The sequence below is a fragment of the Hippocampus comes genome, unplaced genomic scaffold, assembly GCF_001891065.2.
Source record: "Hippocampus comes isolate QL1 unplaced genomic scaffold, H_comes_QL1_v1.1 scaffold106, whole genome shotgun sequence".
Taxonomy (NCBI): domain Eukaryota; kingdom Metazoa; phylum Chordata; class Actinopteri; order Syngnathiformes; family Syngnathidae; genus Hippocampus; species Hippocampus comes.
The window spans coordinates 885013-896563 of NW_017842055.1; the positions used below are offsets into that span (position 1 = coordinate 885013).

At 51.1% G+C, this 11551-nt stretch overlaps 1 protein-coding gene across 1 annotated transcript in view; it reads right to left on the reverse strand.

Annotated features, from left to right (window-relative positions):
• Window positions 1–229: 229 nt before the first annotated feature.
• Window positions 230–11551, reverse strand: part of rspo4 (R-spondin 4) — a 39307-nt gene continuing 27985 nt past the window's right edge. Inside the window, exons 4-5 of the mRNA XM_019860440.1 lie at window positions 11209–11412; window positions 230–1098 (exon numbers count right to left, since the gene is read on the reverse strand). Coding sequence (XP_019715999.1) covers window positions 995–1098; window positions 11209–11412 — 308 coding nt within the window. The 3' untranslated portion in view covers window positions 230–994. The remainder of the gene's footprint in view (window positions 1099–11208; window positions 11413–11551) is intronic.

An 11551-nucleotide genomic window follows, 5' to 3' on the forward strand; every position in this document is an offset into this window, starting at 1 on the left:
TAGCAACAGCGCGGCTCTTCGGAGGTTCACTCGCTCACTGCCATTGACGGTTCTAGATGTCAAAGATGCCATGTTTGCTGGGCTGCATTAGCGGACGGGGCGGGGGTCGACCTTGTAGCAGTGATAAGCTCAACTCGGGATCAATTACTGCATTGCGGTGCACGACCGTTCCACGTTTGGGACCCCGACTTTACCCAAGCGCAGAAAGCCGCAGCCATTTATTGAGGGAATGGTGTTTATTCGGTACAAAAGGCATTTTATAATAATATTAAATAACAGAGCACCCTCCAGTCTTACAGATACATCCAACATACGCAAACAAATACAACAAACGTCCTCAGGCATGCTCGCTAGGCATTTGCATACGAGACTTTGCGCTAAAGTCCATCAACGCTTATTCGGGAGTAAGCCAACGAACCCTCTGGCCGAGATCAAGGTTGCGCGGGACGCGCATCCGGCGAGAACTCGTGCAACGCCGCCCCACAAGATTTTTACCATTGCACAAGCGAAGCAGGTGGGCGCCCCTCCGAATGCGACCTCTGACCCGTCCCGTTGCACAAGTTGACATTTTAAAGCTTTTCTTCACGAGTACTTTCATAATGTACAAGGGCGGCGGAGGCGGAAATCTTTCCGCGGGTTGACCAGGCTGACGCCCGCGAGTCGATTCGGGAATGGCCGATGAAACGGTCAAGGAATTTTGCAATCGTACGGACACGCGTTTGGACGGGTGCTGGATTGGAGCGAGCGGAGGCCCGGCATCCGGGAGCTTCGGTCGAATGCGCGGCAGTGACGCCGCCCGATGGCCTTGGTGAACTTCTACCCCTGGATGTGGGGGCGGCCAGAGCGGCGGTCCCATTGGCCGCCGCGTAGCGCCGCCCCTGCCGTGCCGCCACATTTCGGATCTCCTCGTATTTCTGTTCTGCGTGCGTGCTCAGTTGATCAAGGGCGTCCTTGTATTTGCCTGCGTGTAATGGTGGCGGACGGGCGGTCGGGGTCAGAAGACGTTGCGAGCGTCGCTAGCCTTGCTGTTGGCGAGCATCCAAAGCGGTTTGGGCTTCCGCTTGCGGCCTCTCCCTCGCGTCCTCGGCCTTCTGCTGTCTGGAGACGAGAAAATAGACAAGCCTTTATTCAACATCCAGCCAATGAAATCCGTGCGTTCGGCGTTGAAGTGGCACTTGTTTGAAGACTCGTAATTCCTGCCACGCCCATGCTAATTCTGCCAGCCCATCTATGGTGGGGTTTTTTTTTTTTTGCTAGCATGAAGCGAGAAGACTTTTGTTCCATTCGCTGATGTGGTTTGCTGGTGTATTTTGGTGTTTGAATATTTGTGTTCGCTTGACTGCAAAGTTGGACTGGAAGGCGCTTGCAGCCAACACACTGTGCCTCAAATATGGAGAAGTGCGAGTGGTCTTTTTTTTTGTTTCCTGAAAGCGACATGTTCACTTCCTATTGCTTGTCAATGAGAGTGTGAGAACAGGGAAGAAATAGTCAATTACTGCATTCAAATGAAAAAAAAAACAAAAAACCAAATAAATAAATAACTTCTTAACGCCTTCAAGGACAAAGATAAGAATTACAGGCAGTATTTCACTTAAAGCAGAGAGAGAAATCGGCAAACGTCGGCCCTTTTCTTTTTTTGTGCCACTTTCTTTTCATGTTCAAATGTCATTTTCATCGTATTCTTAATTTGGACTGTGAGGGGAAAAAATAGAACGATTCTTTTTAGGGCAAGGTCGGGGAAATATCGGCTAATTCATTCTGTCAGGCCCTACCTAATAAGTAAGACTCCAAAAAAGTGTCTTTGATTGGTTTCAAGGAAAAGACACAATTAGTGTAAAAAAATGGATCGATATTTGTGTGTGTGTGTGTGTGTGTGTGTGTTCTTATTATTTTGTCTCTCTAATCGGATCGGGCCCTTGTTGGGGTCGACCTTTTGCCCAGAACACAATCGTCTGGGGCGCCCATGTGTTCTGGTTTATCCTTCAACTTGTCTGCCGGAGTCCGTCCAGCCGTCCTGTCCCTCATTATGCGGTTGCGTTACACGCAAAGTCAAATTTCTTTTGCGCATCTCACGGCATGACAACAAAAGTAAAAAAGAAAAAAAAAAGTGTTTCAAAATAGCTTTGATCAAGTTTTTCCAAAGGTGTTGGTTTACTTGGCCGGCGCAAAGGCACTTCTGGAACGCCATCAAAAATTTCAGCAAAAGGCTCGACAAAGACGACGCTTGGAAGCACCTCGCAACGTGCGGACGGACAGACGTATCAGGCCGCTACATGCAGCAAATCGCCACGTTTGGAAGAAATCAGAAGAAGACGGAGGAGTCGGGGGGGGGGGAGAACTGAGATGTAACCTTTAGACAAAAGTAATGGGACACATCCAACCACTGCAAAGTGCAAGTGTCGTCTTTGGACAAAAGTATCGTGACATCCCGAGCGAGTCAAAAGTGAAAAACAAAATGGACCTTGCACAAAAGTATTGGGACGCGGTTAATGCAAAGAAAATACGGACTTCAACAAAAGCACTTGCATGACCACACGAAAACAAAATAGGAACATGGGACGGTCGAGCAAAAAGTATGGTGACGCCTTCAGGAAGCAAAAAGGGGACGTCGCCACTGTACTGGATCGCGACACCCCCGACAAATGGAAGGAAGAGAAAATATGTCGGGCCGAGATTCAACAACGGTCGCTCCAAAGCGGCGGTGTCCTCAACGCAATGCTGCTTCACCTCACTTGTTTGGAGCACAGTCGAGAACGCTCCCCGAGGGACCGTCGTCAAAAAAGATTTCATGGCTTTTGTCTGCTGAGCGTGTTGCGAAAAAGAAAAGAAAGAAAATGGAGATGGGCAATGTTACCACGGCAACCGCAGACTCAGCGCTAACTGTAAATAAGAGCACATGTGCAACGTTTTATGAGCTCGTGTCCTCCATCCCCTCGGTCAAAAGTATTGGGACGGGTACGGGACACAAAGTGAGGACATTTTTTTTTTTGGGGGGCGGGGGGGGGGGAGTATTTTGGACGGGCACAAACAAAAGTCAACGCGGCCTTTGGACAAAAGGACACTTCCAGGGAGTGAAAAGTCAACTTCCATCATGGTGGGCCACACGATAAGGTCCCGAAGTTGCCCCGGCCCGGGCGTTGTCGAGTGCCATCTATGCCTCGGTTCTTCTTCTGCCGCAGACCTCTAAGTGAGAAAGTGAAGAAAGATTTGAGGCCGACGCGCCGCCATGGCTCACAAACCCGAAGATTTACAGGGAGGGCGCGGCCTCGCACATGTGGCGTCCAGTCCGCGCCGTAACAAAAACGGGACAATACCATTTGTGTCCAAATTGCGTGCGAACGCCGCAAAGTTGAAGCACCAAAGCTGCGTCGTCAATTCGACAGTTGAAATGTGGCCTGTCGGACTCTCAGCTGGAATGGCGCGGATCCGATCACTCAAGAAGTGTGGAAGGGGGTGAAAATGCGACCTCTCTTTGTTTGGGAATGCCACGGTGAACATTTGAGGAACACGAAAATGGCTCCCAAGGATGAGCTGACTCGTCGGCAAGGTGTGAATGAGTGGAGGGGGGCGAAGGGGTGGGGGGGGAGATCTTGACGTCCTCACATGGGTTGGCTTGGTGAAACCGAGTCATGTGACACAAGTCTCCAAAGCAACCCAAACAGATAAAATAGCCACCGGTGAGACGGAAGTAGCGAGCTTCACTCTTTCACTGACCGGACTCCCTCAAACGGACCGGAAGCAAACGATCAGAACGCATGATGCCAGTGCCAAAAGGCTTTCCGCCGGCTCCCTAATCGGCCGTCCGATAGACTTGAAAGTTCCGCAGCCGGACGCTTGGAGTGCCGACTGCGTTCGGGAAATGCCGAATGAAGAAGTTCGAAGCAAACACGGCGCGGCAGCATTTAGCCGTTGTGCCGCGCGGTTTGGAAATCTTCTCCCAATGGGTTGCTCATTGAGAAAATTGGACACGCTCGCCAATGATCGTGAGCTGTCGTGTTTGGAACGGCGCTGCGAGGGTGCCGCGTTCAAGCTGCGCTGTGGGAATAAAAGTGGCCCGCTGTCCGCTAACGGCGCCAAAGTGGTCTCGGGTGCCACCGAAAACACTGGAGCCAAATTCAAAGGGATGCTTCATTCAAACACGTCTGACATGTACAGATGATCCAAAAGGTGGCAGAGGAAATCCAGCTGTTCAGCCACCCCCTTCTCTCTCGCTCTCTCGCAAGAAAACCACTGTCGAGATGAGTGCCAAAACCTCGTGCGCTTGCGCTTGTTCTTGCGGTTCCCGCCACGCGGTGGGGGCGAGACATCCTCGTCTGGGCCGCAAGCCTTCCATCCTGTTGGTTTGCCGCGCGCACTTTGGCGCTCGTCTCCATCTGATTCGGAGTGAAGGGGCTCTTTTCAAAACGCACTTCGGGCTCGTCGGGCACGAATAAAAGTTTCCCAGAAAAAGGCCCCGGTGTGTTTTTGATTTGATGCCACTTGTTGTTTTTTTTTCTGAAAACAGCTCCTGTCTAGCAGACAATGTCCCGTTTCGCCCGCAGTAGAACCACTCATGGACGACTGCTTCCGTATGAACAAATGAATGATGTTGATGATTGACGAATCTTTTTGAACCGCACTTTCATTCAAACTTGTCCACGTGCTCCGAATTTCAGCTTCTGCTCAATCTATCGTCTCTGATTTCGGTTGTCCTCCATGAAAGCGGACACCTGCCAACGGAACCCCCACCCCCCCTCCCCCCCCCCCAAACCAGCGCAGTTTTTGAGCGATCAATATATAAACATTTGATTGGAATCCCAGAAGCTAGTCCGCTACTGTAGATCAATATTTTTTGCGCCGATTCCAAGTACGCCCTCGTTTTCTTTTTTTCTCGGCGCATTTTTGAAATCAGTGTAAAGGGGAAAAAAAAAAAAGTATCCTGAGGCCATCTCTGAACCCAATTTGCCGTTGCCCCGCGTATTCGGCTCATCAACAGTCATCGTCACCGGAAAGCACCGGTTTGCGATTCCATTTCAGCCCAAGTCAATGTTTATCTCAATAAACGGACTAAAATAATCAATCGATCACGCCAATGCATTCCAAAACAGTTGGCGAGCTTCAGCCTTGCGAACCAAGACGAGTCTTAAGGGGAAAAAAACTAAAAATCTCCCCGTTTTGAAATTGTCTTCGTATCGCTGCTCCGTCCACGATGGCGCTTTGAGCGTTCTCATCATTGGGTGTCCGAGTCCAGGCTCGGGGGTCCCGATCCGGCCGGCCGCCTCCTAATTAGGCGGCGGCGAAATTCCTCGGCGTCCCGTCTTGCTGTTTTATGGAAACGGCTCTAAATCCCGCTCGCTCAACGGCTGACGTGAAAAAGAAGACATCTGCTATTTGCGCGCTTTGATGAAGAAACATCAAGTTGCGCCGAGAGCGCTGCTGCGCTTTCCGCAGCCCTTCTCAAAACACAACAGAGACTATTAGTGGGCATATTTTTGTGTGATCGCATTGACGGAAGACATGTGAGGTCTGACGCCCGTCCAGAGACTTTGAAAGCAAATGTTTTGGACGTGATGCTCCGACGCGAAAGCTTCACAGGGACTGGAAACATTTGACAAGAGTTAGTTTGACTTCATGAGCAATAAAAGGGGCTTTGGCGCTGCATTTATGTGGAGATTATGGCGCCGATGACTACAAGCAGATGCGCAGGGCAGGAATTCTTTCTCTCTTTCCTTGGAAGAACAAAATCATACAGGAGGAAAAAAAAAAAAAAAAAAGGCAACGGAAGGGAAAAGAAGTGGAACCACCTAAAGCTCTTCGCAAGGAGTAAAACAAATGGGCTAAGGGGGCATAAAAAAAAAAAAAACGAGAGACGAGACACAAGAGAAGAATTGAAGGAAGCCTTTGCGGGTAGAAGCGCATCTTTGAGTGAGCGGGCGCCACCGCTCGGCGTTGCGACCCGCACGGTGACAACATAAGTCCGCAACGGCGCTCAGAACACAAGCGGAACCTGGAAGGACGCGGCGCGCTCCGACAAGTCCGCATCCGTGTGTCTTTCTGCCAACGAGTCGCAGATGAACTCAATAAAGACAACCGGCGCGCTCCCGTTCGGAATCCGTCGGGATGGACTCTCATCCCGCGTCATTTTGTTTGCTCGCCGCGACGCCGGCGGACCGCCCGTCTGACGGTCGCCATTCGAACCGCCCGCCCACCGCGACGAGGCGGATGACCGACGAGCGCGTCGCCGCGGGGGAGCCCGCCCCAACAATCGCCTCTCGGTTGGGACTTTCCACAAGTCGTTAAACGCGGCGATGCGCTCGCTCGTCGCACGCCAAGTCGACTTTTCGGCCTTTCTTTGTGAAAGCGGACGGACGGAGTCTTTGGCTTGGGATCAATTCGAGCATCGGCGCGCAGTCGGGGCCGGCGAGGCCCAAAAGGCAATCGCATGCAAAAACTGACACGCTCGCGCTTCAGCTCAAATTATTCTTGACGTCATTGTCGTACTCGAGGACGACCATCGTCTCCGATTTCGGTCGTCTTGCGTGACGGCAAATCCATGAACTTTGGCCGCAATCCAAAGGAAGGATTTGCAAACCTCTTTGGAAATCGCCGAGCAACGTTTTTGCTACTTTTCCGACACGTCATCGACCGAACCGGTGACTGGATTATCGTCGTTATCGTCGTGTCTTCATTTTTTTTTTTTTTTCTGCGCTGTCACTTTAAAATCATGTCCCGTTTTTGAACGAGGAGTAGAAATTCCCCAAAGTTTCTCGGGCGTGGTGGTGGAGCGTTTCCGTTCGTAAAAAGGCGAAAGATGATCTGAGGTTTGAGCGTTTGCCGAGGAACCAATGAATCTTGTGCCTTAAGGTGCAAATTCAACTCGTATCTCAAGGCATGAACGAAACTCGTATTTCATGGCAGCGCTTTAAACCGAAATGTAAAAACAATGAAAAATAATGACGTGGCGCGCCGCAGGGGATAGTTGGTCAATCGGAGCGGTCCGACTTCCAGTCTCACGTCGTAAAGTGAAACAATTGCGGCATTTCGGTTCGGTTTTTTCTGCGGGAGTTACTCTGAGAGACAAAAACAAACGAACAAACAAAAACAAAAAACCTTTCAAAGGTCGTTCGTGATCGGAGAGACTGAAGCAAATTCCAGAAGAAAGCCCAAACCTTGTTTGGACTCGTATCAATGTCACAAATGGAATACTTGTCGGCCTCCCGAGATGCAGACTTGCGCGCTGATGACATTTCCCCCACAAAAGCAAACGTTGGCATGTTTGCCGTTTGATCAAACGCGCCAAATGCAAAGCACATGAAGAGCACGACGTGCGTCATGGCCGTCGGCGCCGAGGACGAAGCAAATACAATTCAGTCAGGCAGACGCGGCTGATCCGAAATGCGGTGGGCAGAGCCCTCCCTCCCTTCCCAATCCCACAAAGTGGACCACAAGACGTCACACCTGCCCTCAAATCAGTCAATCAAAAAATGCATCTTTCAGTCTTGCCGCGGCTCCACAAATCTCGAAATGGTCTCAGACCAAAAGATGTACACCAACTCCATCGAGCATCCCGACCCCCTCAGGTTATCGGGGGGGGGGGGGGCAGGTGTCCGGTGGGCTTCCCAGAAATAGACCGAAACAAAGCGGCACAGCATTTGATTGTTCCCCCAAATATGTGAGATCTCCTCAAACGTGCTTTGACAGCAGCGTTGTCATCAATCAAGGCTTTCTTCTCACGTCATCACCATTTGCACGCAGTCTTTTATCCAAACTGTCGTCTGAATCCCATTATTTGCGATGATTTGGTTCTTCTTTCTTTCTTTTTTGTAACATCTTCCTCTTTTGTTTCTCTTTCTCCAATGCTTTCAATATGTTGCGTGAAGCGCTTTGAATCGTCTTGAAACGAGCCTTCCTTCCTGTTGAGTGCGACGTTTGGTCCACACTCGTGACGTTTTGAAATGGCTTCAATGACCTTTTCTCAAATGCTTTTATTGCGGCGGATGTCGCAGTAATACATTGACGCGAAGACGCCGATCACGTCACGTCAACGGTTTCCCGCAATCATTTGGGAGCATAAATATCACGAAGCAACACTTGCGCGACGAGCGTTCGACACGGTCCAAAGAACGTGCCGAGAACTTCGCAATGCGCCGTCGCCGGTGAGCTGTTTTGGGAACGCCGGTGACGCCTCGCACCTCGCAAATGGCCGCACGTGAGCCCAAAATGGCCATTTCAAAGCAAAATGCGGCCCAACCTCGTTACGACGTACGGTCGCGGCGCAGGACGAATCCGCGCGTTATAACGCTTGTTCGTCGTAGCCATTTCCGTTAAAAATGGCCGCCAACTACGATGTGTAATACAGGATGAACATTTCTTTGGCCAAAATGGCCATCTCAAAGCAAAATGCGTCTAAACCTCGTTACGACGTACAGTCGAAGCACAGAACGAATCCGTACATTATAACGCTTGTTCGTCGCAGCCATTACCGTTAAAAATGGCCGCCAACTACGATGTACAATACAGTATGAACATTCGTAGATGTAAAAACATGTCACAGAGCATAAACAAATATGCGTATACAGTATCAAGAAAAAAAGAGATTTTTATTGGACATGAAACACACAACTGCAGCGTTCCTCCCGACTTTGTCTCTGAAAACTTTCAATGAGCGAACGCCAAGTGCCTTCTCCGGTTCAGGATGCGCCGAAGGCGTTTACGATCGTCCTTCGATCCGTTGGCCTCCAACTGTGCCACGATTTTGTCGCCCTTACGGATGATTGTCGAAATCGTCGACTTTGCCGATCGGCAGTCTCGGCTGAGCTTCACCCGGGAGGCTCCCTTTCGAAAGTCACAGACAATTTCAGCCTTCGCAGACAGTCAGCTTTGCTTCCGTTTAGCGGACGTGTTTTCATGACCGTGCGCTCCTGACACGGGGGGGGGGGGGGGCTGTACATTTTGTTCGTAAGCAAGGTCGCGGGAGCGGTTGGCTTGCCACGATTCGTCGTCACGAAGGCCTTTTCGCCATCTTGTCGGAAAAATGCGCTCGTTATAACGACGTGTACGCTGAAAAGGCGTTGGTTGTCAGCAAAACGGGCAAATGGAAAATGAATGCCTTGAAATCGGGACTTTGAAATGCGAGCGGGGTGAAAACGTCAAGCGGGTGCGTCGAAAGGAGCTTCGACCGGATCGGACTTTGTCTCTTTTCGATTTTTGGCCTCTTGCGACTTTTTGTGCGGGTCTACTCATGACAGTTATTTTTCACGACGCTACATCAAAGCCAAGTCGGCGGCTGAGTTTTACTTCTCAAAAAAAACCCCCAACGGCGTCACAAGAGATTGTCTTTGAAGAAGCTCCGGAAATGGCCCACCGCATCACCATGTCATGCTTTCAAACTGAAAGACTTCCTGTGTCTTTTCCAAGCGACGTGGCTTCTTTTTTGTTTTTTGTGGCTCTTCGCATAACAGACACGACGCCAAATTTGATGTTCATTCATCCCTCATCCGAAAGCGCTCGTCGTCACCCGGGTCGCGGGCACGCGTGCTAAGCCGACAAAATTGAATCCAAAACAAATGAGCTCGTGAACGACTTCGGGCGCGGCTTCTCGAGACGTGTCGGAGTCCATCCGCCAAATTGTATTTTGCCAAGTCGAGCTGGCATCAGGAGCCAAATTGAAACGATAAACTTCGACACGCATTGCAGAGTCTTTTTTTTTGTGTTTTGTGGCTCTACCCGCGATAGTCGCGGCTCCCAAATTTCATGCTGCTCAGTCAAACAGGCGGTCTGAATTTCTCGAAATTGGAAGAGGACAGACACCCCGTTGCGCGACGTATAACGCGGTCGCTCCGGAGCCGACAGACTTGGTAAGGATTTGCGTCGGAGCTTCTACGGTAGGCCTTCCGCCGCAGGCCCTGACGGCGACTCTTTCTGGCTTCAAGAGCTCTTAAAGGTCTCGGCGAGTCGGCTCCAGATGTTCACGCCTCTCTCTCGGCGCACGCGCTCCACTCAGGGAAAAATGTTCACACTCGCGTTCATTTGCACCGAAATGCAAAACCCGTTCCGCTCGAACCGAATCAAAATGAAGAGTGTCACCCAAATAACGTTTCCCCCTTCGAGCCCAAAGGAAAGGAAAGGAAAGGCCTCCATGCTGGAGATTCTACTGTTAGCCAAGGAAAGCAGTTGAAATGTCTTCATTTGAAGCGGGCAACTGTGTTTTCTTTTCTTTTGGGTTTTTTTTTTGGGACTCAGAAATAGTTACTGGGAGGTTGGACGACGTCGACGTGACTGACCGAGTTTGTATTTGTCAAGGAAGCAGCGCCTGAAGAAAGACATGAGCATGAAAACAAGAACGAGAGGGAACGTCAGAGGGAAAGAATCAAGATCAAGGACATTTGAAAGGAATCCATGCATTGAAAAGCGGGGGGGGGGGGGTTGGAATCGACAATGGGCGCATTGTTAGCACATCTGCCTCACAGTTCGAGGTTCTGGGTTACAGGCCTGAGAGACAGAGAGAGAAAAAAAATGAGCCATTAAAGATGGAAAAAGAACAACGAAAGGAAGCAAGTCCAGTCAGGGAACGGAGGAGTGAGGCCAAGTCACAAAGGAGGAAATGATTGTCCAAATATTTCAACAAGACAGTGTCACTTAACTCCGAGTCATATTTTGGAGCGCTTTTCTATTTGGCACGGTTGGAATCGATGCCACCGGATGCTTGCAGTTCTTCTTGACTGGCGCGCCTCGACGGTGGCGTCCGCGCTGCAGGAGTACGCCACCTTCTGACCGTATCTGTCCGTGTCGAGAGCCGGTCCGGCGGTCACCTCGGCCCCGTGACCTCTCCGCCGCCGCCGCCGCCACGTTGACGGCGTACGTCCGCGACGGCTCCGAGCCCCCGGCGTGACCTCGCGAGCGCCCCGGCCAATGGGAAGAAGCGTTGAACTCATTGGCCGCCAGACCTTTCCACGCAATATCGTCTACTGTGACTGGATAACTACCGAACCTGCCGACAAAACCAGTAGACCGCAACAACGGTGCGCTCTAAAGCGGGCGATTGCCGACCGGCGTGCCGTGAGAGCTCAAACGGTGCGCCGCGGGAAATGATCGCGTTTCAATTCATTGGTGCGAAAATGATTTTGTCGTCACAAATAATGTGGCTTTGGCCCTCTTTCTGTGCCGGCGACTTTTAGGTGGTGTGCCGTGCGATTTACTTGCGGCGTTACGCTGAAGAAACGTTCTGACCTGTCGGGCACGCGGCGCTCATCCTGCAACTCCTGGTCTGGCTGCGAGACGGGCAGGCGGTCCGGTCGGGGCTCGGCGTGAGGTCGGGGGCGACGCTCTCCCGCGTGCGGGTCTGTTGTCCCAACCTGAGGCCGCAGGGGGCGCCGTTTCGGAGGCAGACGCTCCACGCGCTCCACTCGGTCAGCGGCACGAGGGTGCAGTCATCTGATACGATCGGCGACCGCCCCCGAACCCCGAAAAAAAAAAAAAAAGGCATGAATTGGAAACGGAATTGGCGAGCTGAATTTTGCAAAGAAATGCCAATCTCAAAGGAGGAGGTTGTTGTTGAAGAAAGGCTGAAACG